Below are 27,312 nucleotides of genomic sequence, written 5' to 3' on the forward strand. Positions count from 1 at the left end.
GAAAGTCGACCACCGCATGCAGACGTTCCGCTTGTCAGAGTGGAGACTTTGTCAAAAGCATTTCTGTGTGACGGACGGGATTTCCTCTAGAGTCTTCTGTTTTCAAGGTTTTCTCGGGCGTCGGCCTGCTTGTCTTCTGGCGTCTGGGCCGTCTTTTTTGTTTAAGTTTTGACGCATTTTCCTCTCTGCGGACAACCGTCGAGTACCTCCGTCTTCGGCGGCTTCGGCGTCCGTCTTTCTGTCCTCCTCGTTCTCTTCCGCGTCCTTGCTCAAGTGTGTGAGCAACGCAAAACTCAACGTATCCCAAATTGACTCTCCACCATGGCGGACTCCAGCAAGGTAAGACTCCTCTCGCGTTTTTCTTGATTTCCTTTGCCCATTCCTTCTTCCTTCATTTTTCTTCTTCCTAATCTTCTTCTCTTCTTCCTTCTCCTCCTCTTCCGGTCTCCCTCTTTCTTGCCTCTCTCTGGTCTTCCTCCAGATCTGCGACTCGTCTCTGCAGATTTGTCTTCTCCCGCTCCTTTCTTCTTGGCTCTCCGCCGCGCTCGCCTGAGAACATGCGCGCCCTTGCGTGTGTATCTTTTTCTTCATCATTTCCCCCTCTTTTCTTCCCCTTTTTTCAGGACCTGGACCACTACGATTATCTCTTCAAGTTCATCATCATCGGAGACGCGGGCGCAGGAAAGTCTTGCCTGCTGCACCAGTTCATCGAAAACAAGTGTGAGTTTCCAGATTCTCTCCGCCCACAAACTTGCAGTTTTCTTTCAGACACGAGAGGTCCTGCAGCAGAAGCCGCAGTCGAAGGGCAGGGCAAAAAAGAGGCAGAAAAACTGAAGAAGAAACAGCGAAGAGAAGGCCATGAAAGACAGGGCCAGCCTGTGGGCTCAACTGCTGCTTGTGCGCGACCGCCAACGCGTGTGCCGTGAAGTGTCGTTTCCTTGAGACTCGTTGCTGCGTCTCTTGTCTTCTTCAGTTAAGAAAGGATGCAGCCACACAATCGGAGTCGAGTTTGGAAGTAAACTCATAAATATAGCGGGGAAGAGAATCAAGCTACAAATCTGGGATACTGCTGGACAAGAGCGTTACCGCTCTGTTACGCGGAGCTACTACAGAGGTGCCGCGGGCGCTCTCCTCGTCTACGATATCAGCAAGTGCGTTTTCTTCAAAGTCCCTCAACTCCGTGGAGACTCTCGTTTCTCCGTCGCTGAGAAGGCGGCCGGTCTTCTCTGTTCGCGGTCCTTTCATGTCCTCTGTATATTCTCTTTCGCTCAAAACTGCTTCAATCTCTCGTCTGAAGTTCCAATTTTTCCATTCCGTTTTGCTGCTCTCTTCTGTTTCCTCTTCACTGCGCTTTCCCCGTCTTCTTCCGGTTCTATCTCCTGTTTCCTTTCGTTTCTCCTCTCTGAATATTCTCGGCTTTCCACGTCTCTTCTGATCTGGGAAGGTTGCCCTTGGCCCTTCCCCTCTCTGTGTCTGACCGTAGAGACAGACTCGTTTCTCTTGCTTCTTCTCTTCTCTCTCCACTCTTCGCCGTCCTCTCTCTCCTTTGTCTCTCCCTTAGCTTTTCCTTTTTCTGCTTTCCCCCCGAGTTTTTGTCACCGTTCCTCATTTTTTTCTCATTTTTCCAAATTTCCCCCCCGTTTCCCCTCATTTTTTCCCAATTTTCCTCTATTTTTTCATTTTTTCTTTCCAGCCGAGATTCCTACAACCACTTGATGAACTGGCTTGCCGACGCGCGGTCTCTCGCACGCGCAGACATCTCCATCATTGCAGTCGGTGCGTCTCTTTGTTTTTTCCTTTTTCTTCTCTTCCTCTCTTTCCCCCTTATCTCTGTTCTATGTCGCGCTCATCTGTCGCTGCAGAACTTGCCTTCCATTGCTCTTTCTAATCCCGCGGGTGGTGATTTGAACATTAACTCACGAGAAATGACACGGGTCTGTATACAGAAAAGGTCTATCACTCACATCGATACACATATGCATATATATATATATATATATATATACATATGAATCCGAGTAGATTCATGTAGCTGCGTGCCCACATACCTGCATTTCTCTGTGTCTCCATACATGTCTGTAAACAGAAACGTGTGGGCCTCTCTCTGTGTCTCGACGAATGAAGTATCTGCATCCGCATGTGAGAGAAACATGCGTCGTCTCCTCACAAGTCGTTTGAAACTTCTAAAAGCAGATTTGTCTCCGAATATAAGGACCGTGGTGGTCCGACCCGACGGCTAGACCCTGAGCACCTTACGTCCCTTGAGTCGTAGACAGGATCAAGTCTTCCTCGAGCTGCTCGACAGGCATGCGCATCTCTTTCCGTGTTTCCTTGTTTACACCCAACGACGTCGCACATCGTGGAGTTTTCCACATGCATATCTCTGTACTTTTTAGAAGAAAAAGTAGACACAGGGACTCTATGTCTGTACACATACGTACTCAGAACACATACTTATTTACGCATACATACACATATAAATATATATATATATATATATATATATATATATGTATACAACAACGTGTATATTCATCTGAAATACATATACACTTTGTGTGCACATGCAGCGCATGCATGCGTATATATCTGAATTTGAGCTGTGGGGGGTTTCTGTCTTTTTCAGGCAACAAGGTTGATCTGAAGGAGAAGCGAGCAGTCTCCTTCCTCGAGGCTTCGCGTTTTGCTCAAGAAAATGGTAATGCTTTTTTTCGTTTGAATTTTCTCTCCTGCCCATCTGCCCTTCTTCGTCGTGTTCGTCTTCGCTGAGATAACAGTCGCTGTCTTATCCAGTCTCGATTTCCAGAAAGCCAACTCGAAAAGCTAATGGCTTGCCGCAAAACGCATGCACGCAGCTTTGCCTATTTCCACCAGACGCGTGCTGAGCCTTTCACTGCAGCTTTTCTCCTTGACGTGGATTGCCTCTCGTTGGTCTCTTCATTGCAGAGACACGCCAACAAATCTGGTCACATGCATTTCTTGTGCTGTATATATATATATATATATTTATTTATTTACATATATAACTATATATGAAGCTCTCACCTATCTTATTTCTATCGCTTCATGTCCATGTCTCGACGTCCTAAAATTCTATGCCGATCTATTTTCTTATGGATGCATCTGTCGACGTGTGTGTCTGTCTATTATCTGTATGTATCCCTATCTTTATAAATATCTGTCTATGTACATCTCGATCTGCCTTTCTACATCTCCTTCTTTCTCTGTCTCTCTCGGTCGAAAACGTTCCGTATATATATATATATCTATATATATATATTGTATATGTGTTTCTATCTCTCTCTGTCTATTACTACACACAGCATTTGTGTGGAAGCGACAGAATGCTGTTGTGATGATGCAGGACCCTGCACATGCACGGGATAGAGGGGATGTTTCTTATTTCCGGCTTTTCTTTGCATTTGTTCCTTCTCGTTCTCCCTTTAATTTTCAGGGGGTTTCCCTTCAATTTCTGTTTTTCTTTCGATTTTCGGATTTCTGCAGACATACTGTTTCTGGAGACCAGCGCCTTCACTGGCGAAGGAGTCGAAGATGTTTTCGTCAAAGTTGCGCGTCTCATCCTCAACAAGATCGAGGACGGTGAGAGCGTGTGAAGTGCTACCCTGCAAAGAAACAGTGTGCACTGCATGAGATAAACAAGTAGATAGAAGGGATGAAGCCCACACAAATCTCTTGCTTTCTTCTTTTCCTCTCTCTCGATGTCTTTCTCTATCTCTCTCTCATGTCTCACTCTTTGTTGGCCGCTTCGTTTCTGTCTCTCTGCTTTCTCTCGTGTCTCGCATTATGCACATATCCATTTGAAGGCCTAACAGGTTCCTCCTGTCGCCGCTTCTTGTCGCTGCCTCTCTCAAGGCTTCCGTCTCCCGTCTTGTTCGTTTTCTTCTTTTTTTCAGGCTTGATCGACCCCAACACGATGATTTCTGGGATCCACGCGACGCGCTCGAGTCTCGGCAGTCGTAAGTGCAGAGGCATCTAGTGTTTCAAGGAAAAATACCATTCTCGTTTCTCGGTGCGTTTCTCGGCGCAAGACCAAAGGCCTTTTCGTGACAAACCTCGACGCTGGATAGATTGACAACCGACTTTCTCCTCTCAACAGCGTCTGCACATTGTAGCATCTGGATCGGCTTGAAGTGTGAGAAAAAATTGGGTATCTATAGTTATCTTTTTCTATGCTTGTGTTCCTGTTACTGCATCTTCGTCTCTGTCTCTGGATGTTGATCTCTGTTTCTCCTTGCATCTCTCTATGTCAGTCTCCGTGTGTCTGTTGGACATTTAGCCTGGGGTTTGGTTGAACGTTTTCAAGTTCTCATGAAGTTTCTTTCGATTTCTGCAGGTGTATTTACATCTGGAAAGTTTCTAGGTTTTGGCATGTTTTTATTTACTGCTGGGAATTTCTTTCGACTTTTGCATTTTCTTTTTTCTTTCCTCGCAGCGGGTCCGAAGCCGCCGCCATCGAGTTGCTCGTGCTGACGCATGCACTCGCGAGTTCTTCTTCGCGGAGCGTTTGGTGAAAGAGAAAAAACCTCGCCGACAACGGGACAACGCAGACAGAAGAAAAACATGACAAGACAAAGAGCAAGGAAAACAGAAACAAAGGGCGACGCAGACAGAAGAACAGGCAAGGCGAAAAGATCCAAACGGAGAACAAAGGAGACAGCGACATGAAGATCGAGGATTTCTAAAGTCCAAAGACGCGCACAAGCGCCTGCAGAGAAGACGGGGAAAGAGACTTCTGTGCATTCACAGAAAGGCAGAAAGAGATGCATGCCCTTCACGCGAGGGAAAACAAGAAGGTTTCGCCTTCGAGGACGAACTTTTTTCCTTTTTCTCCTCGCGCAGACTCGTCATAGAAGCAACGCAGAAAACCCTGGACAAAAAAGCAGACAACTCGGACGCAGTTCTTTCGGAAATGCATAAATCTAAAGTGTATACACACGCGTGCATGGAAACTCTCACTAGTGCATGCGTACCTGCATACATATACGCGTTTACGTATCTTATATGTATATATATATATATATTTGTGTGTGTGTGTGCTTTTGGAAGCTTGTGCGCCTTTAAGTATGCGCATTCGTGCATGTAAACCATTCCGTAGATGCATAAACAGAAGTCTCTTGTGAATGCGGGAGTACTGAGTTACTCTTTTACGCTCCAGTACACACACGCATTTATGTCGCAGTGGATTTTTATTCGAACTTCGAGGGGGGTTCCACGCAGAGACGCCTCTCAGCTTTTTGCTTCGGTTTCGAGCTCCGCGCTTTCTGCCTCTGCGGTGTACGTACACCTCACAGTTCAGCCACAGTTTCTCGGGTGTACGTACACCTCCGCTTCTCGGCCACCTTTGCAACAGAAACTGGAAATCTGAGACGAAACTGAGAAATGTTTTTTTCGTATCGAGGCCGAATTTGTCGAGTACATCTGAATTCCATCGTGTCTTTCCGTCGTTCTGTCCTCCGCGGCGCACGCCCCTGTCGTCTGAGTTTTACGTCTCCCGATGTTTTAAGTCAGACTTTCGTATTTCGTCTTTTTTCAAATCTGGAATGAAGACCCGCACCCTTTCTGCAGCCGCGCATGGGGCTTTTCCAATTCACAGTTCCTGCTTTCACTCTTCCGGTTGCCTCTCTGTCCCTCCCGCTTCGAGGAAGCCTGTCTCTTTCTCTGAGAACGTAAAATAGCCGCACCGATCACTACACACACAGCATACATATATATACACTTGCGTAAATATATATATATATATGCATGTGTCTACACACATATTTGTGTATATATGCATATATATATATATATATGTATAGATGTTGGTAAGTGTGCAGCTCCAGTCGATTGCCGACTCCATTCATGTTGTGTTGCATGCACAGCAATCGTGCATTTTTGTTTCGACGTACTTTTCGACAGTGATGTGAATCCTCGAGACTTACACGGAGAGGACCAGCCTTCCGCCCTCGGATTCGTTCACACGGTGTGTCACCCAGAGTCGCGAACGCACGGATCTACACTCTGTCTCCATTTTTCTGACTGCATGTGAAAAGCTCGCTTCAGCTGGTGGAACTCTGCGAAAGAGAAGACGCATCGCTGACGGTTGTCAACAGAAGCCTATTCGTTGGTGCATTCGAGAAGCGGCACATCGACAAAAAGTTGGCCGCATTTACTCACGACTTGCTTAAGACACGCTCTGCGAATTTCTGCTGTCGCTCCTATTGAGTTTTCTACGGCTGCGTGCTCCGGACCCAGTGCATGGCTTTCTGCTGTCACTGGAATCAATGAGCGAAAATCGAATTCAGATGCTAGCGTGAGCAGGACCCCCGCCGGGTGGTCACGGCCCCCAGAAAACGAGAACGGAGACCCCGCCGTGTTTCTGCTTCAAAGGGGACGCGAAAGAAATGCACGAAAGCTCGGAAACAGAGTGACAGGCATTTACAGAAACCTGCACATGTTCGGAGTGTCCATACACCCAAAAATCTCCCTCGAGGACAACTGGCTTACAAAGAGGCGACACACGGCAGGCCGCCTCCTTACGCAGCCATTAAAGAAAGAATGACATGCACGAATGCAAATGCTACAGAGGCGCATACTTGCGCAGACAAACGTCTGTACGCTTAACATACACAACGGAAGACAACCTGTATGCAGCCACGAATATAAACTTATATATATATATATAGATATAGATATGGATTTTTATAGATATGCAATAAAAAAACCCTATCATTCTTATCATATAAAATACTCAGGGAGTACGCAGTGTCTTTGGAGGAACAAACACACGTACATATCTGCAGTCGTTTCGTTTCTCGATTCACAAGTACGACCAGGAGAGAACAAAGATCAAGACTTGCGAGGTGCCTGTACAGCTGCGACGAGCACCTCCGAAGTCCTTCGTCGAATCCGACATGAAGGAAACGAACAGTGTACATACACCCTATCCTTGTTTTGTGTGTGTCTCGACCATTCTCTCGGTTCCTTCTTCCTCATCTTTGCCACCGAGACGTGAGCAGAGTGAGAGCGGCGTCGGTTTCCGCGGCTTCCCAGAAGTTCACTGAGGCCTGAATCCAGGCTTCGCTGCTTCTCCCTTTGGTTCGTTCTTCTCTGCCGCCTCGCGTCGCTCTCTCCCTTCTCTGTTCCAGAACTCGCTGAGCAGTTGCTCCCTGCCTGTCTGAACCTTCTGACGTTCTCTGTTCCGTTCTTCCAGCTTTCACTGGCCCATCGAGCCTTGACCTCTCCTCATCGTTTCGTCGGCTCTCCCAGAACGCTTCCTCACAGCGCCTCTCGACTCCCCAGGTCGCCTCCTCGCACTCTATGAACTCCTCGCTCGTCTGCGGCGTCCGCTTCGCCTTCTGCTCTCCCCGGTCGCCGTCCACACCTGCCTCTTCTTCTTCTCTGCCTGCTCTCGCGCCTTCTGTGTCTTCTTCTCTCTCGAAGTCCGGGCCGTCTGCCTCGCCAGGAGTTGCTATGTCCTGCAGGAGACTGACTGTCTCGCGCAGAGCCGCCTCGCGCAACTCTTTGCGGATCGCCAGGGTGTGGGCGACGAGCTCCGGAAGCAGTCGACTTTTGTGCGCGGCGCAAGACTGCGTCGCGAGAGCTGGAAACGGCGAAAACGCAGCGGCAGAGCTGCGGGCGCAGCGAGACAGAGAGCAGAGCGTGGACGCGTGCGAAGGCGAGGCCTCCAGAGACGACACAGAAGACGTCGAAAGCGAGAGAGAAAATTCATTGTCTGTCGAAAACAAAGAAGACGCCGAAGACGACGCCTCCACCCTCCTCATCTGACGCACCAGCTTCTTCCACCGGCGCTTGCCTCCACCTCCTCGGCCGAGCAAGGCCGACAGACACATCTCTTCTTTTTCGCCTTCTTCCTCTTCGTCTTTCTCTCCTTCTTCCTCCTCTTCCTCTTCGTTCTCTCTCTCTTTACCTTTCTGTTTGTTGTCTTCCGCGGCGTCCGCCTCTCTCTTTCCTCCCTCCTCTTCGTCTTCTCTTTCTTCTCTCTTTTGCTCTCTGTCTGCCGTTGCTGGCCTGTCGTTGCCGTCGTTCTCGCGTCTTCTGGGTCCTTCACCTTCGATTTCTTTCGCTTCTCTTCCGCGTGCGTTTCTCGCAGGCGCACCGCTCGGGGCTGTTTGGTCTACCGCGTTCAGCTCCGGAGTCTCGTTCTGCTCTTTCGCACAGTCCGAACGCGTTCCAGGCTCTGCACAGACAGCGGATTGCTCTGCGTGTCTCGTATCGAAGCTGCCGCAGTCCTTCGCAGGACAAGTACGAACCTCAGACGAAGAGATCTCGACCGCCTTTCGCGCCTGCTCAGAAACAACAGGCAAGGAAGAGCCATGCGGCCCGACGCCGCCAGCTTCTCTGCTCGCGCCGGCTTGCAGTTTCGCTCTCTCCGGTCTCCCCCAACCTGCGCGCCCCCAGTCCCCGTCCCCCGCTGGTCGTTCAGGAGGAGGCGAAGGCGCGAGAGAGGAGCTCGAGAGAGACGGCGCTTGCATGTGAGAAGAAGAGGCCTTCGAAAGATTCAGAGAGACAGGAAGTGACGACAGACGAAGGGACGAAACGCAGGAGCAGGGAACAGAGGCAGAGAGCGCGGGAGAGACACCGGCCGAGTCGAGGGCCTGCTGAGCCTCTCGGGTGTCTCTACACCCGCCGCGGTCGCCCCCACTGTTTTGTTGAGACGCATCGGAAGAGCGAAAGGAAGAATCACGAAGAGGCGACCCAGAGGACGCGTGGAGGAGACAGGAAGAAGACGCCTGAGATGAACAGGACTGTAGCAAAGAGCGCGACGACGAGGAGCACGAACTCGCAGTGTCTGGAGTGAAAACGCCGGGAACCGTGGAGAGCGAAGAGTCCGAGCATCTGCAGGAGCGCGGCGTGGAACTGAAGGGAGAGGCGCATTCAGAGAACGAGACAGCTGGCGAAGAAGAACAAGGAAGTTCGCTCGCGTTCAAATGGGACAGAGACTCTGGAGGAGTCCGAGGAGCAGGTACGTGGAAGAAAGGAGGCGAAAGACCTGAAGCATGAGGAGGACGGCCCGTGGGCGGAGTCTGGTGACTGACGGAGAAAGACTTCTCGCTGCACCGCAAATTGTTCAACCATGACGGACGTTGCTTCACTCGATGCATGACATGCAGGACTCCAGCGGTGTCTTCTCGGTGTCTCTCCTCCTCGCCTTGATCTCTTTCTTGAACAGGTTCGACCAGCCAAGGAGGCACCCGCGCGCTCCCGCAAGAAGCCGAGAAAAAAGCGTTCTCGCCGTCCCTCTGACTCCGCGACCCCACATCTCCGGTCTGCGGACGGAGGTGTACATACACCTCAGAGGGCCCCACGCAGTTCGCCTCCGCTTGTCTGTTCCGACTGTTCCCGGATGGCTCTTCAGCCTCGTACACGTTTATTTGCGGACAGCGAGGATCGGGAAACTTCGAGGGCAAGAAACAGCGCGGCGAGCTTTGTGTGGTGTGCTCTACCATTTGCCTTTCTCTTCTCTCGTTCGAAGTCTCCACGGCTGTCCAGCTCAACGCGCATCCGCATCCCCGTTCTCGGCCGCCTGCGTCGAGTTCTCTCCCCCGCGGCCTCTGCCTGTGCATCTGTCCGAAGTGTCTGTACACTGCGTCTCTGCTTCCCAGAGTTCGCCTGGCCTCTCGCCTTTCCTCGCTGTCTCCTGGCCTTTCCTCGCTTTCTCCTGGCCCTTCCTTCCACCTGTCTCCTCTGACTCCTTGGATCGGCGCAGCCTCGGAAGACGCGCGCGAATGCGCCTCTCGACTTCGCCAGCAAGCGAACGGTGGAGAGGTTCCAGCCAACTTGTGGTTGCTCCGATCGAAAGAGCGCGTCTTCTCGTCTGAGAAAAGGCTCTTGTCCGCCGCGCGCGTGTGTCTCTCTTTTGCCGCAGACGGACGCCGAACGCAGGCGCAGAGAGGCGAGGGAAGCGGAGACAGAGGCGAGGAGAAGGAAGCGACCGAAGAAAGGAGTTTCCGGTGCGCGTTCGTCCGCGCCTGAGAGAGGCCCTCAGAGGTTGCCACGGAGAGCGAGGGGGAGGGAAGAACGAAGGACGAGAGAGGAGACAGAGTCGCGGCGGAGGCGAAGGAGGGAGAGAATGGCGAAGACGCCGGAGAGAAAGACGAAGAGGAAGAAGAACATGACGCGGGAGACAGCAGGATGTACGTCGGGACCGCATCCGAGGTCAGCTGCGCCGGCGAGACCGAGCGAGTGTCGGAAGAGACGCGCGGAAACGGAAGCTCTTGCATGGTGTACGCTGGGAGAGAGCGAAGAAAAAGACGCCCTGCACGGAGACTTCAGGGGAGAGATTTTGAACGATTTGGACTCCGACGACAGAGAGACCGAGCGTCTGTGTACATCCACCTGCTTCATGAAAAGGAAAGGGCTAGAGAAGACGCCTGCTTGCAGCGGATTCGCAGACCTCACAGCAGACCGGACCAGCTGTCGAGCTGCGAAGGCGGCGACATACTCGCGACGAAGTCGGAGAAAAAGCTTCTCAGAAAGAAAGAGCAAGAAAGACACTGTCAGTCTCCTCGCTTCTGGCAAATTTTTTCTCTTTTCCGGACTGTCGAGCCACAAAAAGTATCACCGTGCTCGTCTCTGGGCGTTCCTCGCCACCGGCGACCCGCACTGTGTCCGGTGTCGGTGCACAGAGACGTTTTAAAGAATCAGATAAAAGACAAGACATATGCGCCTCAGCCAGAAGACTCCTCCGCCTCTCCACCGCTTCTCTTTTTCCTTCGCTTTTTCGCGAGCGGTTCTGCGCGGTTCTTCTGTGTTTCTCCTCCCTTCTTCTGTCTTTTTTTTTCGCGTCCCTGTCCTGCACACACACTCTGCCGAGCGCCTGCTTGACAGCCGGGACTCCGAAACAGAGAGACTGAATCGTGTCTGTCGACGAAAAGAAAACTCGGACGCGACAGCGACGAGGTCCTCTGAGAAAAGACAAGATACGCGCGTGCATCTGACCCTCCCAGACAGAATCGGGCATGCATCCAGGGTGGTCAGGGGGGTGGTATGTTTGCGACGGAGACAGAGCGCGTTACCGACAGCATGGCGGAACAGTCTCCCTCCAACAAAGAAAGGAAGAATGCATCTCGGGTGTCGCCGCTAAAAGGAACGCGCAGTTGCCTCGGCTGTTTGCTGAGGGGAGACTCGCTGAAAACAAAAACAGGCTGAATTGGAAGAAACTGTCGACGTCGTCCATGCCTTCGAAACTCACCGCTCTTGCCGAAGTGGAAACTTTCACACAAACGTTCATCTGCTTTCCTCCGTGTCAACATTGCTTTCCGTCTCTAAATACACCCTCTCGAGACTCCGCACTCACGCTTCCTCTCGTTGCCCGTAGGAACACCGTAAACGTTAAACAGATATACGTACGAGCACGGAAACGGGATACGCATGATATATATATATATATATATATATACATATATATATATATACATCTAGTTCTAGTTACCTATATGCCTGTACATACATGCATACATACACATATAAATGTACATATATGTATCTATATCTATCTATCTATATCTATCTATCTATATCTATCTATCTATATCTATCTATCTATATATATATGTGTATAAGTATAGGTAGTGAAGGTATGAGGATTCGTACGCCACAAGGGTGTTGTCAGAGGAGATGTTTACCACCCATTTTGAGTCACATCTGACGGCTGTACAGCTGCATAATCAAGTCTGCTCGCATGATTTGCATGTATGGGAGCGCGCTGAGAGACCGTAGGGGGTCGGACCGCCGAATTGACGAATTACGAAGTTATAACTCAGAAGGGTTTCCTCTGACGGTGCGAAGTTTCGCTGAATTTCGTTGAAGCTCGTGACTTTCCGGTGACCTTCGAGACGAAGAAACGAGAGTTTTCGCACCTCGCCGAAAACATGCGGATTTTCCTTCTTTACAGAGTGCCTTTGTGCGAAGATCTTTTTGTGGAGAGTTCGAATATTTATGGTTTAACTGTTCATGCATTCGTGGGCATCGTTGTTTTCCCCCTTCGGAACTCGCAGCAGCCTAGCGCGACATGGCTGCATGAGATGAGGCGAGAGGAAGTTCTTTGAGAGAGCTCAACAGAGGAGAACTTTTCCCTCTCTGAGTCTTTCTTCGTGTCTTCACAAGAGTTTTCACACGAGGGTAAACAGGGAAGGCCGATGACAGAGAAGACAGGATCTTCGACGAGAGCAGAAGACATTCTGGTCTTTGTGTCGAAAGAACAGACGCTCTCAGACCACTGCAGTTCTTTTAAAGTGTGTTTCGCAACTTTTCGGAGTGGAAGTCACGTCTGTTCTTCTTCTGTTGTTTTGATTCGAGAAGCCCTGTGAAGCCTTTTTTGACGAGAAACTCCTCCAGCAGTGTACTTTCACAGGCTTGGGATCAGAGCTGAATGTACACAGACTAGGAAGGCGGGAGGTTTTCAAGTTGAAAGATGAATTCCGATCCAGGACTTGTTGAAATATAAAGTGGAAGGGCAACTGTCGGGAGTACTCCTTTATTCCAGCCGAAGCACAGAAGCGCGACCGGAGTGGAGAGACGAGGACTCGCCTACGGCGAAGCTCACGGAACAGCTCTGCTTTTCTCCTTTTCTGGAGTCCGTACAGATGCCTGTGAAACGTCATCACAACTTTTTCTTGACAGGGTATCTCGTTGTTCGCCGCTCTTCCCCTCAAGCTCTCCACGCTTGTTCCTCCCAGCCAGGTCCTTCTGTGTTTCTCTCGTACTCTCCTATTCAGTCACCCTGTGAAACTGTTTCTCGACACGGAGAAGCGTCGCTGCCAAGTGACAAAGAGGATTCGTTGACTTTCTCCTCGTATTGCCGCTGCACAGGAGAAACCGACTGTGAGGACCATTTCCAGCGAGAAAACTGGGGAATTTCTGCGCGTTCTGGACCCGCAGTCTCCAGCGAGCATAGCGCAATTTGGTTGCACACCTCTTCTTGTTCGTGGTGAACTTGTTCTTTTTCTCGTTTTTCTCGTCCTCCCGTCTCAACAGCGACGCTGTAAATTGGAGGTCCACAGGCTTCCTGGCTGGCGCGACACAGTGGCTCTTGCCTGGGACTTCTGCGCTTTCTGCGGGGAAATTGCTTCCTTCTTCTTCGAGAAAGGGCGCGGCTCGTTTCGTTCATTGCCTCGAAAACAGAAAGCGTTTAACGCGAAAAAAAGAGGAGGAGAGAGTCGTTGAACTGCTGCATCTGCGGCCTTTCTCTCGAGAGGGTCACACACGCACAGCGAGACGCTGAATCGCTGTCGTTTGAGACAAGCGAGGATGAACTTTCAATTGCTTCTTTCCCCCGGACTCTGCGATTTCTTTCTTTTTGCGGCACAGTCACCTGAGAAAGTCGAGAAGAAAGCCACTGCCACCTTGAAAAACGTCTCTGTTTTCCGTTACAGAGAATCGATTTCTCTCTGCTGGCTGTGTCGCTCTTTTCGCATGCTCAACCTGCTTTCCCCGCGGTTTCCCCCTTGCCGTATTGCGACAGTTTTCTTCTTCTTTCTTCGTCTTTCTTCGTCTTTCTTCTTCTTTTCCTCCTCCTTTCCGTCTTGTGTCTGCTCTTCGAGAGGAAATAACTCGAAAGAAAGCGCTGGGCCTCTTCTTCGCTGCTTTTTTTCTCTGGTCGTCTTTCTTTTCTCCAGATCCTGTCTCCGCTCGTTTCTCCTGACACACATCTCTCCTGCTTTTTCTCTCCCTACTCTCTCTCCCAATATATATATATGTAAACGCATATATCTCCTCCGGCTTTTCTTCCTCCTCTGTTTCGGCTCTCTCCTTCCTCTCCTTTCTTGCTTCTTCTTCTCCTCTGTCTGTTTCCGAAACTCGTACTCAACTTATCGCTGTTGGCGTCTGCTTCCTCTTCTTCCTCTTTTCGTCCCGCCTCTCCCCTCGCCTTCTGTCTTGTCTCCTGTCTCGTTTTCTGTCTCGTCTTCTTCGTTTTCTTGCCCTTTTTTCTGGCCTTCTTGGAGGCCACAGCAGACAAGATGGTGGACTACTCAAAGTGGGAACGGCTGCAGGTTTCTTCTTCCGACGAAGAAGAAGTTGGAGGGAAGCCGCGCGTCCGTCGTTTCGAGGAGAAGCAGCGTGTGACGGTCGGCCCAGAGGGCGTCTTCATCGAGGGCAAAGAGGACTCCAAAGTCGAGGAACTGGGCGATGCAGAAGACGCATGGACAGAAGAGATGGACGCAGGCGACGGAGACACCGCAGCAGAAGAAGCGTTCGAAGACGCCCACGAATGGCCGCGGTGCGGCTTCCTTCCGTCCGCGAGCTTCGCCTCCCCGAGCGGCGAGGAGCCTCAACGCAAAGGCCTGGGGAGCCGCGCGCCCCCCTCGGCATCTTCGTCTGCTTCGGCTGTCTCCTCACCTCAGCAGAAGCGCGAAGACGAGGCGCTGTTGATTCGGAACGGCGGCGTCGTGGAGGGCCGATACTGGTGGAGTCAGACGCAACATGAAGTGACGGTGGACGTGAGACTGCCAGAAGGCGTTCGCGCGAAGGAGGTGAAAGTCGACATCCACGAAGACGGCTTGACCTGCCAGTGCCGCGGCGCGCCGGTGCTTCAGGGCGCGTTTCCCCACAAAGTCGAGGCCGACGAAGAATTGTGGTTCTGGGAGCTCCTCGAAAAGAAGGTGAACTGGCGGCGGCTCGCGCAACTCGCCAAAGATGTCAACGGGCAAAGCGAGGAGAGAACGCCAGCGACCGACGGAACCGGAGCCGGAGCCGACGCTTGTCCGACGCCAGAGTCTCGCGCCGCCGACCAGACGGAGAAGGAAGCGCAAAACCTCACAGAAACAGAGGGAGAAGCCGCTGGAGAAGGACAGGAGGAAGTCGCTGTGTTTCTGGAGATAAACTTGAGAAAGAAACCGGAAGTCGCCGGAACCTATGTTTGGTGGAACTGCGTCGTCAAGGTATACTCAGGGACCAGTATTCTTCGATGGCCGCTCCAAACAACACTGTCTGCCTCAGTGAAACTCACCAGTCGACGCATGTCTGCGCAGACTCCGATAAAAAAATGTCTTTTCCTGTCGAAACGTTACCAGGCGTTTTCATCCCCATATGCGCTTCCACGTCAACGCGACAGCAAAAGACCCACCTGTCTCGCCTTCTGCATGCACGCATATTCACTGCACATACGCATTTACATATACATATATTTATATACATATATTTATATACACATCTTTATATACATATATTTATATACATATTTGTATAGACATATTTATATATATATATATATATATTTATATATATATATATATATAAGTGTGTGCGTGTGGGAGTGTGAGGTGCTCTGTTTGAGAGATGAAACATTTTTTTAAACGCGGAATTCATCTCGCGTTTCCGCGGCCGCTTCGCGCGCCAAGGTCGGCTGTCAGCTCCAGCTGCTGCTCTTCTGAACGGCTACTCTCTTTTTCTTTATCTTTTCTGCCGATACCCTGCGTTGGCGAGCTTGCCTCGAGCCAACCACGGTTCCCTCCTCAACTGGTTTCTGCGTTTCGTCGCTTTTTACTCTCTCTGCAGGGAGACCCGTCCGTGAACGTGGAGAAGTTGCCTGGCCGAGCGGCGAAGGCGGCGACGACGAAGAATTTCAAAACTGCTTGGGAGAAGGCTCACCAAATGTTTCTTGAAAAACTGAAGAGCGAACCTCGAGAGCTCATGGAAGTCTAACAAGGTTCCCCGGCTTTCGATGCTCTCTCTGAAAGAGCCCCTTACTCTCGACAAGTGCCAACCTACACACAAATATACTCATCTATATATATATATATATATATTTATACATACTTATATATATACATATTTATACATATATATATATATATGTATATGTACATATATATATATCTGTATATCTATATGCACATATGATTGTAAATTTATGCATGTGTGTGCATGCGGTGTGGACGGTAGAAGAGAGAGAAGAGACAGGTTGTTTTCGCTCTGTGTGTGAACTTTTTTGACGAGGATTTGCGTCGGCGAAGCATCTTTGAATGTAGTGTGAAGAACGATGTCAACGCCTGTCGCTTCGGCTGTTCGGGACCTGGAAGTCTGTGCAGATCAGGTTGCCTCACTGCAGCGCGAGCGGCGTTTGCCTGTTGCTTGATTTGTGTTGTCGAGTTTCTACGTGAGGAAACAGGTATGAGTCGCGAGTGAACTCCACAGAGTTTTGACCGCCAGAACGCAAGCGCTCCGTTTAATGCGCGACTTTCTTTGCCGTCGAGAACGGCCGCCCTTTCCGTGAAGTCTCCTGGCGCCGCGTCCGCGACAGACGGCGACACAGGCCTGAACAGGAAGTCTCTGTCCAGCGCAGGACTCGACTTTCCAGACAAAGAAAGTCCCCCAACGCACACCTGAGCGGCCGTGAGTCGCAGGCAGTGCAGAACGATCTCAGCGGAAACCCGCAGCGAGGCAGCATCAGTGAAGAGGCGCTCCGCTCTAAAGTCCTGCCGCTCTCGAACGCGAAGGAGAGAGCGTCTCGCAATATAACGTACATTCATATATATACATATATATATATATTTATGGATATTTATAATGTATATTTATATATGTATATTTGTGTGGACCACAGTACATAGGCCACAACACTGAATGCAGACAATCTGTGTGTAGACGTTTCTTTCTAGGGTGAGACGCATCCGTTGTCGTAGTTCGCGCCTTTTATTATGAGCTCGGCATGTGTGAGGGTGGCTGCGTTGGCGCTTCATGTTTCTTGGAGTGTACGCATGGGCGCGCGTATTTCTCGACCTTTTCACAAAGAAGGCGGCGCGCAGATTTTTGGAAGGAGTAAACGGAAGTTCTGCCTGGGAGTTGCACCGCCTGGACGCTGCGCCGGCGAGAGTGCCGGACGGACCCATCGACGGGCGCAGCTTCAGGTCGAAACAAGAAGAGAAACTGAGCGAGAAACAGAAGCAGCTGTTTTTCTTTCCACCGGCGAAGTTGGACAGAGAGAATGAGCCATACTGCGTGTAGCGTTTCGGGGAGTTTGGTCGGCTGCTGCCGCGCTTTTTCTCGAATTGGCCCGGCAAGAGAAGAAGGAGGCGATTTTCGACTCGTATGGCGCGGAGTCTCTCTGGCTGTGTGGACGCGAATGCAAGAAACTCGACTTCTTTCTCGACCTTTTTGCCCACCAGTTTTGTACCCCGCATGCTCCTCGCTTTTCTCCCAAGAAAACATGTCCACTTTCGACGGTCCTTTCGCGCGAAATCACGAGTTCCGACCGCCATACTCCCGGCACCAAAACACAGCCAGCAAGCCATGCGCGGGTGTGTGTATCGCGGGCATTATAGACCCTCGACGCTGCCGTGGTAACTCTCTTTTTCGCAGAGTTCGCGGCGGCCTCCCCGTTCCGCGCTTTTTCTCCCCGCGAAGGCCTCGCGAGTTTCTCGGAAGTTTGGTCTTTGCTGCACCTCGCTGTCCGGAAGTTCGCCTTTCTTGAGAAGAACGCGAAAACGCGCGTCCTCTGCCGCGACTCGCGGCCATCGACGACTCACCACCGTATCGCGAAGCTCACACTCGACGGCGCGAGCGCGCGCCCTCGGCTTTTTGCTCTTCTCGCGGGTGCATTCTTCTCGCAGAAGAACGCGACTCCAAACGCCTCTCGACAATGAGCCTGTGCGACCAGGTCAACGAAAACGCCTGACACTTGCCGCATGCATGAGAACTGGCGAAGCTCGACTACCTCTCTCTTGTCTGCTCCTTCTCTCTTCCAAACAGACAGAAAAACGCACACTCGCCGACAGCGACGCCGAGAAACGCCTTTTGAGTCGCAGGACGCTCTCCAGCTGTTTTTCCTCCTCTCCTCTCCTCTTCTTCTCTCCTGATGTCCAAAAAAAATGAAGTTGCTCTGCTGTCCAGGGTAGTCGCTCTGTGACTCTCTCTCTAAGCGCGGAAGAACGACTTCCTGGAAGGCGCCCCCGAGGCAACGGCTCGCAACGGCTGGTCACCACAACTTCGTCAACCATTCTTTCGTCTGAATCTTTTTGTCCTCCGGCGTTTCGACCTCGCCTCCACCCTCGTCCTCTTCCACTGTCTACCTTCCTCTCCTCTCTTTCTCTTCTTTTTCCTCTGCTTCTTCTCTCTCTTTCTCTGCTTCTTCCCCTCTCTTTCTCTTCTTCTTCTCCTCTCTTTCTCTTCTTTTTCCTCTGCTTCTTCTTCTCTCTTTCTCTGCTTCTTTTCTCTTTCTCTTCTTTTTCCTCGAATCCCTTCTCTGTTTCTCCTTCAAGATGAATTGCTCCTGGGATACGGCTGTCTGGGGGGATGCTCTGCCTCCGTGCACGCACCCTCCGTTTCGACGCCCCTCTCTCCTCCAGGGAACGCCCACGGAAGCCGACGACTTTGTCATTTCACAGGTAGGACAGCAGTCAGGTTCTCTGCAGCCATGCCACCGTCCTCTCTGCTCTTCCGTTTCTTCTCTTGTTCGTTACTTGCAGTCTCGGCCTCGCTTCCTCGTCTCTCTCAGGGACCCGTGGACTTCATCGCTTCTCCTGCTTCTTTTAGAAGGCCGTTTCAGCTTTCACAAGCGACTCCGCACTGGCGCTTCTCGCCGCGTTCTTGTTCTCTCTAATTTTCGCTCTCCTCTCCCCGTCTGTGTCGCGCTCTGTTTCCTTTTCGCTACATCCCTCATCGTTTCGCTGTCCTTTTTAACGTCTTTCCACTGTAGTCTCCTCTTCTCCTCTCCTTCCTGTCTCTCTCTTCTCTCTCTCTCGACAATTTTCTCCTGCCTTCTCTCGTTGCTTCTGCGGCTTCGGCCGTTCCCCGTGCTACGCGACTTCTCTGCAGCAGATAGGAGAGAGAAACGACTCCTGCGCAGTCACTTCGAGTCTTCAGAGCATCCCTGGTTCTCTTCGTCGAGAGAAAAGAGAACAAGCGCAGCCGTCGTGCAGAGAAAAGTGGAAGAGCGAAGCAACGACGCCTCCACTCATGCGCGCTTCTCGCTTCCCCCAGTTTGGCGTTGCCCGCCCTGTGACTCCTTTATTTTTTTTCTTTCTCTCAATTTATTCTGCCTCCTTTTTTGCTTCGTTTTCCATGCCATTCTTCTCCCCATTCCTTTTTTTTCTTTTCCTTTTTTTTTCTTTTCCTCTTTTCCCCCCGTTTTCCCCTCGTTTTTGTCTGTTTTTCTCTTTTTCTGGTTTTGCTTCGTTTCTCCCCATGCTCCGCTTGCCGTTCCTTCCTCGTCGCCTCTCCGGTCTTCTCTTCTTCTTCCCTCGAGTGTAGAATGTAGGAGCAACAGAATGGCGCGAGCTGGAGAGCGCGAGTCCCCTCTGTCCTCTTTCCAGAACTCCAGTTCTCCTCTCGACTGCGTGCATCTCCCTCGCAGAAAACTGTCGCCCAGCAGTGCGTGGACCTGACGCCTGCGTACGCCGCCCACCTTCTCTCGGACGTATCTTCCGATACTTTTTCCGGCGCTTCCACGCCTCGCGTTCCTCCGGCTTCGGAGCTCGAGGAAAGGAAGCCTCCCAGACGTCTCTCGGGAGTCTCGCCGCCGTCGGCTCTGAAGAGGCGAGAGACGAAGGAGCCGCGGCGAGGGAGAGGGCCAGCGAAGACGCGAGAGGCGGGTGCGGAGGCAGCTGCAGAGAGCGACAAGGAAGAGAGACAATTCAAACAATTCATCCGCCAGAGGTTCACGCAACTCAACCGGGTGTGGCCAGCTCCCCGAGCAGCTGTTTTCATCATTGGCCGATGCTCCGAGAAACAGGGAAAAAGAGGAACAGAGCAAGATCTTCCAGGTGCGTCGAGACGAGACACACGCAAAACTTCGTAAAACACAGACTTGCGGCCAGATCCGATGTCTGCAGATACATCTGAAACGGCTCCTATGATGCTCAGCATGCTCAGATGTCCTAATGGTCTGCCCTGCCATGCGCGTACTTCGACAGGTTCATCACCTGCGCCCAAAAGGAAACTCCGGCTGTGACACACAGCTGCAAAGCTCCACATTGCATCCGTCGATATGCCTGGATAGATTTGCTTTCATCTACAAAAGGATTCAAATACACACATGCATGCACAAATAGACGTACATTCGTTTAAGTATCATACTTGTGTGTATATATCTCGAACAAACTACACAGTTGTATACATATGTTTATGTACTGATATATATATGTATATTATATACATATATGCATATTTGTATATATGTGAATGTTTGTGTGCATATGCATTCATATATGTATATATATGTATATATATGTATATATATGCATATAAATGTGTATATATGCGTACATATATGTATATATGTGTATACGTGTATATATGTGTATACATGTATATAAATTTATATATATATATATATATGTAGGCGTGTACGGTCGTGGGGGTGTGTGCGTCGAGTTCCTCTGATGGTTTGCATGCAACAAAAGCTTGTCACCTTTTCACTTTAAGGTTACAGAAAGATCTCTGAAGATCTGTCGGCGTAGAGAAGAGAAATGTTCGCAAGAGTCAGTTGAGTCCCCAGCAGTGGAGCACCTCCGACACAAGATCTCTCAAGCCTCGCAACAATAACTTTATTCTTGTCAGAGTCTCCACATCGAGTTGTGACACCCCTGTTTTCATGCTGTGTCTCTGTATACACCTATGAGCGCGCATGGCCAGACGTAAGGTTTTCGCGTCCCCTCAACACTTACATAGGTCCCTGCATATATATATATATATATATAAATATATATATATATACATTTATCTGTGAGTGCGTATTTATAGCTATGCATCTCCCTTGATAAATATATATATATATATATATGGATGTACACATAGATGTGTGTAATAGGAATATAGATGCTGTTGTGTAAATGTAAATAACTCTATGTGTATATTACAGAATACGTACATATGAATATGTATACTTGTATGTATGCATACATGTCTATGTGTGTCTTGTTTAACTCTTTTTTCTGTGTTCAGTTGTCAGCGGAGGCGACCTGGTAGCCGCGGCGGAGTTTCATCAGCTTCATTCGTTATGCTTTCTCCAACGCATGACGACGTCTCTGCATGTGCGGCGGCCGGAAGCCGCGAAGCCGGCGACGACGCCTGTTCCGCCCCGCAAGCCGCAGAGCGCTTCGCCTGCTTCGAGAGTCTCTTTTGCACCCCCACCCGAAGCAAAGGTCAAGTCTTCTGCTTCCTCCCTTCAGGGAGTTTCTCCTGTGCAACTTCCTCCTTCACCTCCTGCGCCTTCACCTCCTGCGCCTTCACCTCCTGCGCCTTCACCTCCTGCGCCTTCACCTTCTCCTGCTTCTGCTCCTCCTGCGCCTTCTCCTCCTTCAGTTTCTCCTCCTGCGCCTTCTCCTCCTTCAGTTTCTCCTCCTGCGCCTTCTCCTCCTTCAGTTTCTCCTCCTGCGCCTCCTCCTCCTTCAGTTTCTCCTCCTGCGCCTTCTCCTCCTTCAGTTGCTCCTCCTGCGCCTCCTGCTCCTTCAGTTGCTCCTCCTTCGCTTTCTCCTCCCGCGCCTTCGCCTCCTTCTGTTTCTCCTCCTGCGCCTTCTGCTGCTCCGCCTCCTGTCGCGAAGGAGGCAGAGAAGAAGAAGGAAGAAGAGGTCAAGAAAGAAGAAACGAAAAAGGAGGGAGAGGTGAAGAAGGAGGAAGAGAAGAAGACAGAGGGAGAGGAGAAGAAGGAGGGAGAGGTGAAGAAGGAAGAAGAGAAGAAAGAGGGAGAGGAGAAGAAGGAGGGAGAGGTGAAGAAGGAAGAGGAGAAGAAGGAGGGAGAGGAGAAGAAGGAAGAAGAGAAGAAAGAGGGAGAGGAGAAGAAGGAAGAAGAGAAGAAAGAGGGAGAGGAGAAGAAGGAAGAAGAGAAGAAAGAGGGAGAGGAGACGAAAAAACTGGAGATCGATAAGATAGATCTTTCGCAAGATGAGGCGCAAGACAAGCTTGCCGACCAACTCGTGGCTGCGGAGAAGAGTCAGTGTGCAGATGACCCAGCAGGGACGATTGTGCAGACAGCTTTGATCTTGTCGGAAGATGAACAGAAGTGCATTAACGCTCAAGTGGAGAAGTGGACAAAGCTGGTGATTCACATCAGCCACACCGACCGCCTTTTCTTCAAGTTCGCCAATTTTTTTTCGAAAGGCACCCTCAAAGTTCGCCTCTACTGCATTGCGTTCTACGAAAACGAAGATCCAAATTATGTAGGACTTCCCAGCAACGCGAGCTTTCGGCGTTGTTTTTGTCTGCGTCCGTAGAGGATCTGTTGTTCTCTGCTCTCGTGGTTCACGGCGTACCTCTCCGCTGCTCGACTTCTTCGACTTCCTCGCGTATCTCTCCTCTGCCCTGCGGGGGGCGGCTTATCCGACCTACGCTGGGTGAACCTTCTTCGTCTCTGGATCTCCGCGCGCTCCTCAATGGACCTGGATCTCTCTCATCTTGTCCTCCTCGCTTTCTTTCTGTAGACTACGTGCCTGGCGCTCTGCCTGCACTCTCGTTTCTCTGTCTTCGTCGAACGGTGAATTTGTGTCGGTGACTGCTTCCCTGAATCTCCCCACAGCTCACGCCCACACTGCGCCCAGGAACTTTTCGTCTGTGTCGTTTTTCGCATTTTTCGAGGTGCTCCCTTTCTCCCTCTTCACTGCGTTGTGTCTTGTCTCTCTTCCTCCTCCCTTTTTCTGTTTGCAACATGCTTTCGTCTCGTCTCTCGGATCTCGCAGCACCAAGGGAAACCTGACTGCTGCTCATTTTACCACGGTGTCTCCTCCGCGTCCGTCCGTCTCCGTGCATGCGCATGGCTGCTTTCGTTTCGCCTCGGTTCCCCGTCAATCTGCGCTTCGCCGAGCTGTCTGGACTCTCCTTTTTGCCCACCTTCTTCCTGCAGGTATCTCTGCTGTCTGGACATCGAACGAAGCTCGCGCGCCCAGAGGTTCATCCTGCTCATCCGATGAGTCGCATTCGATGCAAGATCAATCAAGAGGTACGTCGCGAAAAGACGTCATTGCTTCATCCACTTTCTTCTGTGTCTCGGTCGTCGCTAAGATGGTTATAGCGAGCTGTATATTTGCCTCTCGCTGGGCGTCTCGCTCGATCTTGTTCTGAATCTTGGTGTCGACTGTGTCTCCCGTCTCTGTCTCCCTCTCTCGGTGTTTGTTGTCTCCGCATCGTCCGTCTCCCTCTGTCTTCCTCGCTGTCTCTGTCGGCCTCGCGGTCCACTCCGAGTCAGCAAGCGCCCTCACTGTGCACCTGCCCCGTCGCAGGTAGCCTCGTCTCCGCTTGCGTCTGCATATGCATCTGGAAGATCTTCGACAAGCAGCGCGAGACATCATCGGCGCCTCCAAATGACCTGCGCGTGCGTTTGTGTCCAAGGTTTTTCCGTCTGTTTCGAGTGCATCCGTGTGAATTTAAAAGCGAGTGTGCCGCTGTGTTCCCCTCCTTTGACGCGCGCTGCACTGCGTTTCCCCGTCGCTCTGTTTTCAGCTGGTTCTGCCTTTCGACGCCTCGTCTCGGGGATTCTATTTGGGCGTCGTGGCAGTGATGGGCCAGAAAAAGAAGACGGGAGAAGGCGAGTTCCGTCGCAAACTGATCGGCATGACGGAGTTGATCGACGCGCGTCGAGACAAGATCCGAGTGAGCAAAGACACCTGCCGCGTCGCCCGGTTCTTCGTGGTGCCGTCGCTCCTTTTCTCGCGTTTTCATCACCTCATTCTGTCCATCTGAGGCGCGCGACGCGATGCCTCTCACGCGCTCCCAGCGTCCTCTGCCCTGTCGCCTTTTCTGCATCTTTTGGCTCTCGTCGGCAGAGGAACCAGGAGCGAACACACTGCATGCATCAATCACTGCGTTGGGATTCCGAGCGGGAATGAGCCGTTCACTTCGTCTTCAAGACGAGCAGCTCTGAAACATGTGCGTGACCCGGACTCTCTTCGACTTTACTGGCCTCGAAGCTGCTCGGTCGAGCCGTTTCTGCCGCGGTCTGCTTGAACTGCGTTTTCTGCTGAATCGCTGAATCTTCTCTTTTTTACTCTTGTCCGGATGCCTTCGTCTGCCATTCCTCTCAGCTGCGACGAACAGTCGTATGGGCGCTGTTCGTCCCCCAGGACCTCGTCGACCATGTACCGGCACCGCAGATCACAGGTGAGAAAACAAGGTCTTTGGACGCAGGCGACGGACGAAGTGGAAGAGCAGAAGAAAAGGACGGAACAGGAGGAGAACAACCAGAAACACACATGCAAAGAAAAAGGACAGTTGCGGGGAGAGAACGAGGGGGCGACAGAAGGACTTTTGCAGGACCGAGAAACCTCCATGAAGTCAGTTCGAAACAGCGTGCGAGTTCAATACGTTCATCAGAGCTTGGCCCGTCGTAGAGGTGCAGAGCCTCTCGTGTGCCATTCAACTCACAGAAAACTCCTTCTCTCGTAGAACCGGTACCGTCGTTTCAACAGGAGGACACACTGTCGAAGGAAAAGTCGAGCAAACAAACCATGCGACGAAACTGCCTGTGGCAGACGCAGCGAAAAAGATACTTGAGTCGCTTCTGCATGCGCATACCATATACATCCAACTCTACGACTGCGTACATCCACTCTATCTGCAGATATGCATATATATATATATATATATATATGTATGTATATCAATATGCGTGCATGCGCATATACATAGAGACACATCCATCTCTTTTTCTTTCTGTCTGCTTCTTCTATCTATCTGTTTCAATCTCAATCTCTATCTCTTTCTGTCTGTCTGTACATTTATGAGCATATGTGTGCATGCTTGCGCATGCACTGGTTGGGGCATCTATGCGTACATGTCCAAGTGTGTGTGGCTTTGCTTAATCGTGGTTCCGCGATTCAGCTGGCGTTGCATTTCTCTTGCGAGAAGAAAACGGGCAAGGGTAGCCTGCCCTGTTGTGCGGCTGTCGAGCGGTTCGCGACGCTTTCATCCGTCTCGAGTCGGGAGTCGACGCTGTAGGAAGCTCCCCACGACGCGCGGGCGCCTGCGGCTCTCCTCCCCCGGCGAGGCCGCTTGCTGAATTCTGGTGCCTGCGTTTCGTTGGATGCGTTTCGTTGGATGCGTTTCGTTTCTGTGCTTTGTGCAGAGAAGGTGAGCGTCTGTACACGACTGGCGTATCCTTAGATCGATTGTTCATGCAGCGTTTGGCCAAAAAAAGGAGTTTTTTGGGCGCAGAGAGCGGAAGCTCCAGGAGTGTGGTGTCGGCGGTTTGTTGCTTTCCTGTGCATTGTTCAGGAGAAATCTTTTTCAGTGCTGAGGGATTTGAGGGAGACAAAGGTCCTCCACTGCCGAAGGAAAGCGTACTGAGGTGAGAGACACACTGGCCGGGGAGAAACGACCATTGGAAACGTTTCTGCTGAGCCGAGGTTATTGTGTTTTCTTGTGTGTTTCCTCTCGAGCAGAGAATTTCTTCTGTCTTGTCTTTTCTGTGTTTCTGTCTTTCCGTCGCCGTTGTCTCCGTCAACGTTTCTTTCACTCTGTGGCTGCTTTTCCGGTTCTCCTTTTTCTGTCTTTCCTCGGTCTTGTTTCATGTCATCTTCCTTTTTCTTCTTGCCTCTCCTGAGCACGACCCGCTGTGCGCTCCTTCCCGCGTTCTCTTTCTTCTCTTCTCTCCACCAAAAAACTGGCCTCTATCGCCTTCTCTGCACATCTGTTTTTGCTCAGAGCCTCGTTCGACTTTGGCGGGGCGGATCGGCTGCAGGCGCAGCGCCTCGCGAAGGAGAAGCAAGGCAAAGCTCCGCCGGAGAAGCCGACTGGCTTTTTCCAGCGTCTCTTTGGGGGCCGGCAGAAGGCAGAGATTCCGCCGCTGAAGCCGGAAGACTACGCTGGGTTCCTCAAGACCTCGCTGGGGAAGATTCCTGCCCCAGCGACCCACAAACCGAGGTTTCTGAACCTTCTCGACGAGACAACACGGCCTGACGACGCAGTTCACGGCGAGCCTGAGGTGCTGCGAATCGTCCGAAACAGAATGTCGATCATGCAGAACGTCATCGTCACCGCCGCGGAGCCTGCGCCTGAATCGCAAGCCAAGCGCGAAGAGGGACAGGCCTCCGCGAGCGACGGGAGCGCGCCGGAGGCCGGGGGAGATCGCGCGAAGCCCAGCGACGGATCCACTTCGCTCAAGAGCTCTCAAGGACGAGAACGAACTGTGCAGGCCGCCGACTCGGCTGGGGTCCCGGTTTCAGGAAGCGGCCGACTCGGAGGGAAGGCAAAAGAAGCCGTCAGCGGACGAGAGAGCGGCAGAGGAACGACGCTGGCGCCTCCGAGCAGAGCATCCGCGAAGGCGACCAACGCAAGTACGGGAGGCAAGAAAGCCGCGGAGTCGAAAGCAGCAGGGAAGTCGAAAGCGGCAGAAGCCTCGACCCGCTCACTGCAGTCACCGCGGCCAGAGGCGAAGAGCAAGAGCGGCGCCACTGCGGAGGGGAAGACGTCGAAAGGCGGCAAACAGGGAGGCGCGCCAGCGGCAGGAAAGCAGTCGAAGAGTGCGTCGCCGACAACGAAGCAACCCAACAAAAGCGCAGCTTCGCCGAACGCGAAACTCGATCCGAAGAGTGCAGCGGGAAGGAAGGGAGACGCCAAAGCTGCGGCACCTGCCGCGAAAGGAGACGCGAAGCAGGCGGGATTCTCTCCGCGACCGAAGGAGAATTCTCGAACTGCTGCGTCGGCCGATGCGACCAAACAGAAACAGGCTTCGCCTGCGGGGAAGCAACCGGCAAAGGCGGCAAACGCGGGGAAAATCGCCGAGACGAAAGTGACGGCGCCTCCCCCCGTGAAGAAGTCTGCGGGTGTCTCTCCGAAGGGCGCAGCGGCGAAGCCAGCGGCGCAGAAGGATGCTGGACCTCCGAAGAAAGACTCCAAGAGCGGGACAGCCGAGAAGAAAGCAGCGCCGGCGAAGCCTGTTGAAAGCGCGCCGAAAAAGGAGGCGACGGGTAAGGCGCTCAAGAAAGCGGCGCCCTCGGGACCGCCCAAGAAGGCATGAAAAAGGAAAGTCGAAGATCCAGAAAAGGTTGCGAGTTTCGAGACACACATGTCTGGCCTCGCGCGACAAGGGGTTTCGAACATGGCGGGCAGGTATCTCTTCTTTCAGCCTCTAGGATCTGCGTCAGAGTGCATGTTTTCTGGATAAGGTGTGTGGCGAGAGTGGAGGCGAAAGCCATAATCGAACTTCCACTTTTCCCTGTAAAAAACCGCGTGAAGAAACGCGCTGTCCAGAGGCGAGGGCTTCCGAGTTTTGAACCGTTTGTGCGACCTCAAAAAAAACAGCTCTGCATCTTTTCTGTTCGGTCAGTCGTCGCGGTCGTCTCGCGAGGTCGTTGGGCTAGTCCACTGCAAGCGCTCCATCACGAAGAGAACAAACACAGCCGATGTGGACATTGATACGAT

General features: G+C 51.6%; 4 protein-coding genes across 4 annotated transcripts; 3 read left to right on the forward strand and 1 right to left on the reverse strand.

Annotated features, from left to right (window-relative positions):
* Positions 1-117: 117 nt before the first annotated feature.
* Positions 118-4,626, forward strand: TGME49_257340 (Ras family protein). Its single transcript, XM_002364929.2, has 8 exons — positions 118-339; positions 624-720; positions 974-1,151; positions 1,694-1,776; positions 2,627-2,698; positions 3,505-3,600; positions 3,915-3,977; positions 4,454-4,626. Exons 1-8 carry the CDS (start codon positions 322-324, stop codon positions 4,489-4,491), a joined length of 645 nt encoding a protein of 214 aa, XP_002364970.1. The 5' UTR covers positions 118-321; the 3' UTR covers positions 4,492-4,626.
* A 2,012-nt stretch (positions 4,627-6,638) lies between these two features.
* Positions 6,639-10,244, reverse strand: TGME49_257330 (hypothetical protein; the record flags this gene model as incomplete). Its single annotated transcript, XM_002364928.1, has 1 exon — positions 6,639-10,244. The coding sequence occupies one exon, from the start codon at positions 10,242-10,244 to the stop codon at positions 6,993-6,995; it is 3,252 nt and encodes a 1,083-aa protein (XP_002364969.1). The 3' UTR covers positions 6,639-6,992.
* A 3,738-nt stretch (positions 10,245-13,982) lies between these two features.
* TGME49_257310 (hypothetical protein) lies at positions 13,983-15,666 on the forward strand (the record flags this gene model as incomplete). Its single annotated transcript, XM_002364926.1, has 2 exons — positions 13,983-14,903; positions 15,520-15,666. 2 exons carry the CDS (start codon positions 13,983-13,985, stop codon positions 15,664-15,666), a joined length of 1,068 nt encoding a protein of 355 aa, XP_002364967.1.
* A 2,555-nt stretch (positions 15,667-18,221) lies between these two features.
* TGME49_257300 (hypothetical protein) lies at positions 18,222-27,115 on the forward strand (the record flags this gene model as incomplete). The annotated part of the gene is made up of 8 exons (XM_018781136.1): positions 18,222-18,347; positions 19,316-19,724; positions 20,905-22,118; positions 22,799-22,894; positions 23,395-23,544; positions 23,976-24,051; positions 25,165-25,237; positions 25,594-27,115. 8 exons carry the CDS (start codon positions 18,222-18,224, stop codon positions 26,906-26,908), a joined length of 3,459 nt encoding a protein of 1,152 aa, XP_018636971.1. The 3' UTR covers positions 26,909-27,115.
* Positions 27,116-27,312: the final 197 nt, after the last annotated feature.

The sequence above is a fragment of the Toxoplasma gondii genome, chromosome VIIb, assembly GCF_000006565.2.
Source record: "Toxoplasma gondii ME49 chromosome VIIb, whole genome shotgun sequence".
In the NCBI taxonomy this organism is placed as follows: Eukaryota; Apicomplexa; class Conoidasida; order Eucoccidiorida; family Sarcocystidae; genus Toxoplasma; species Toxoplasma gondii.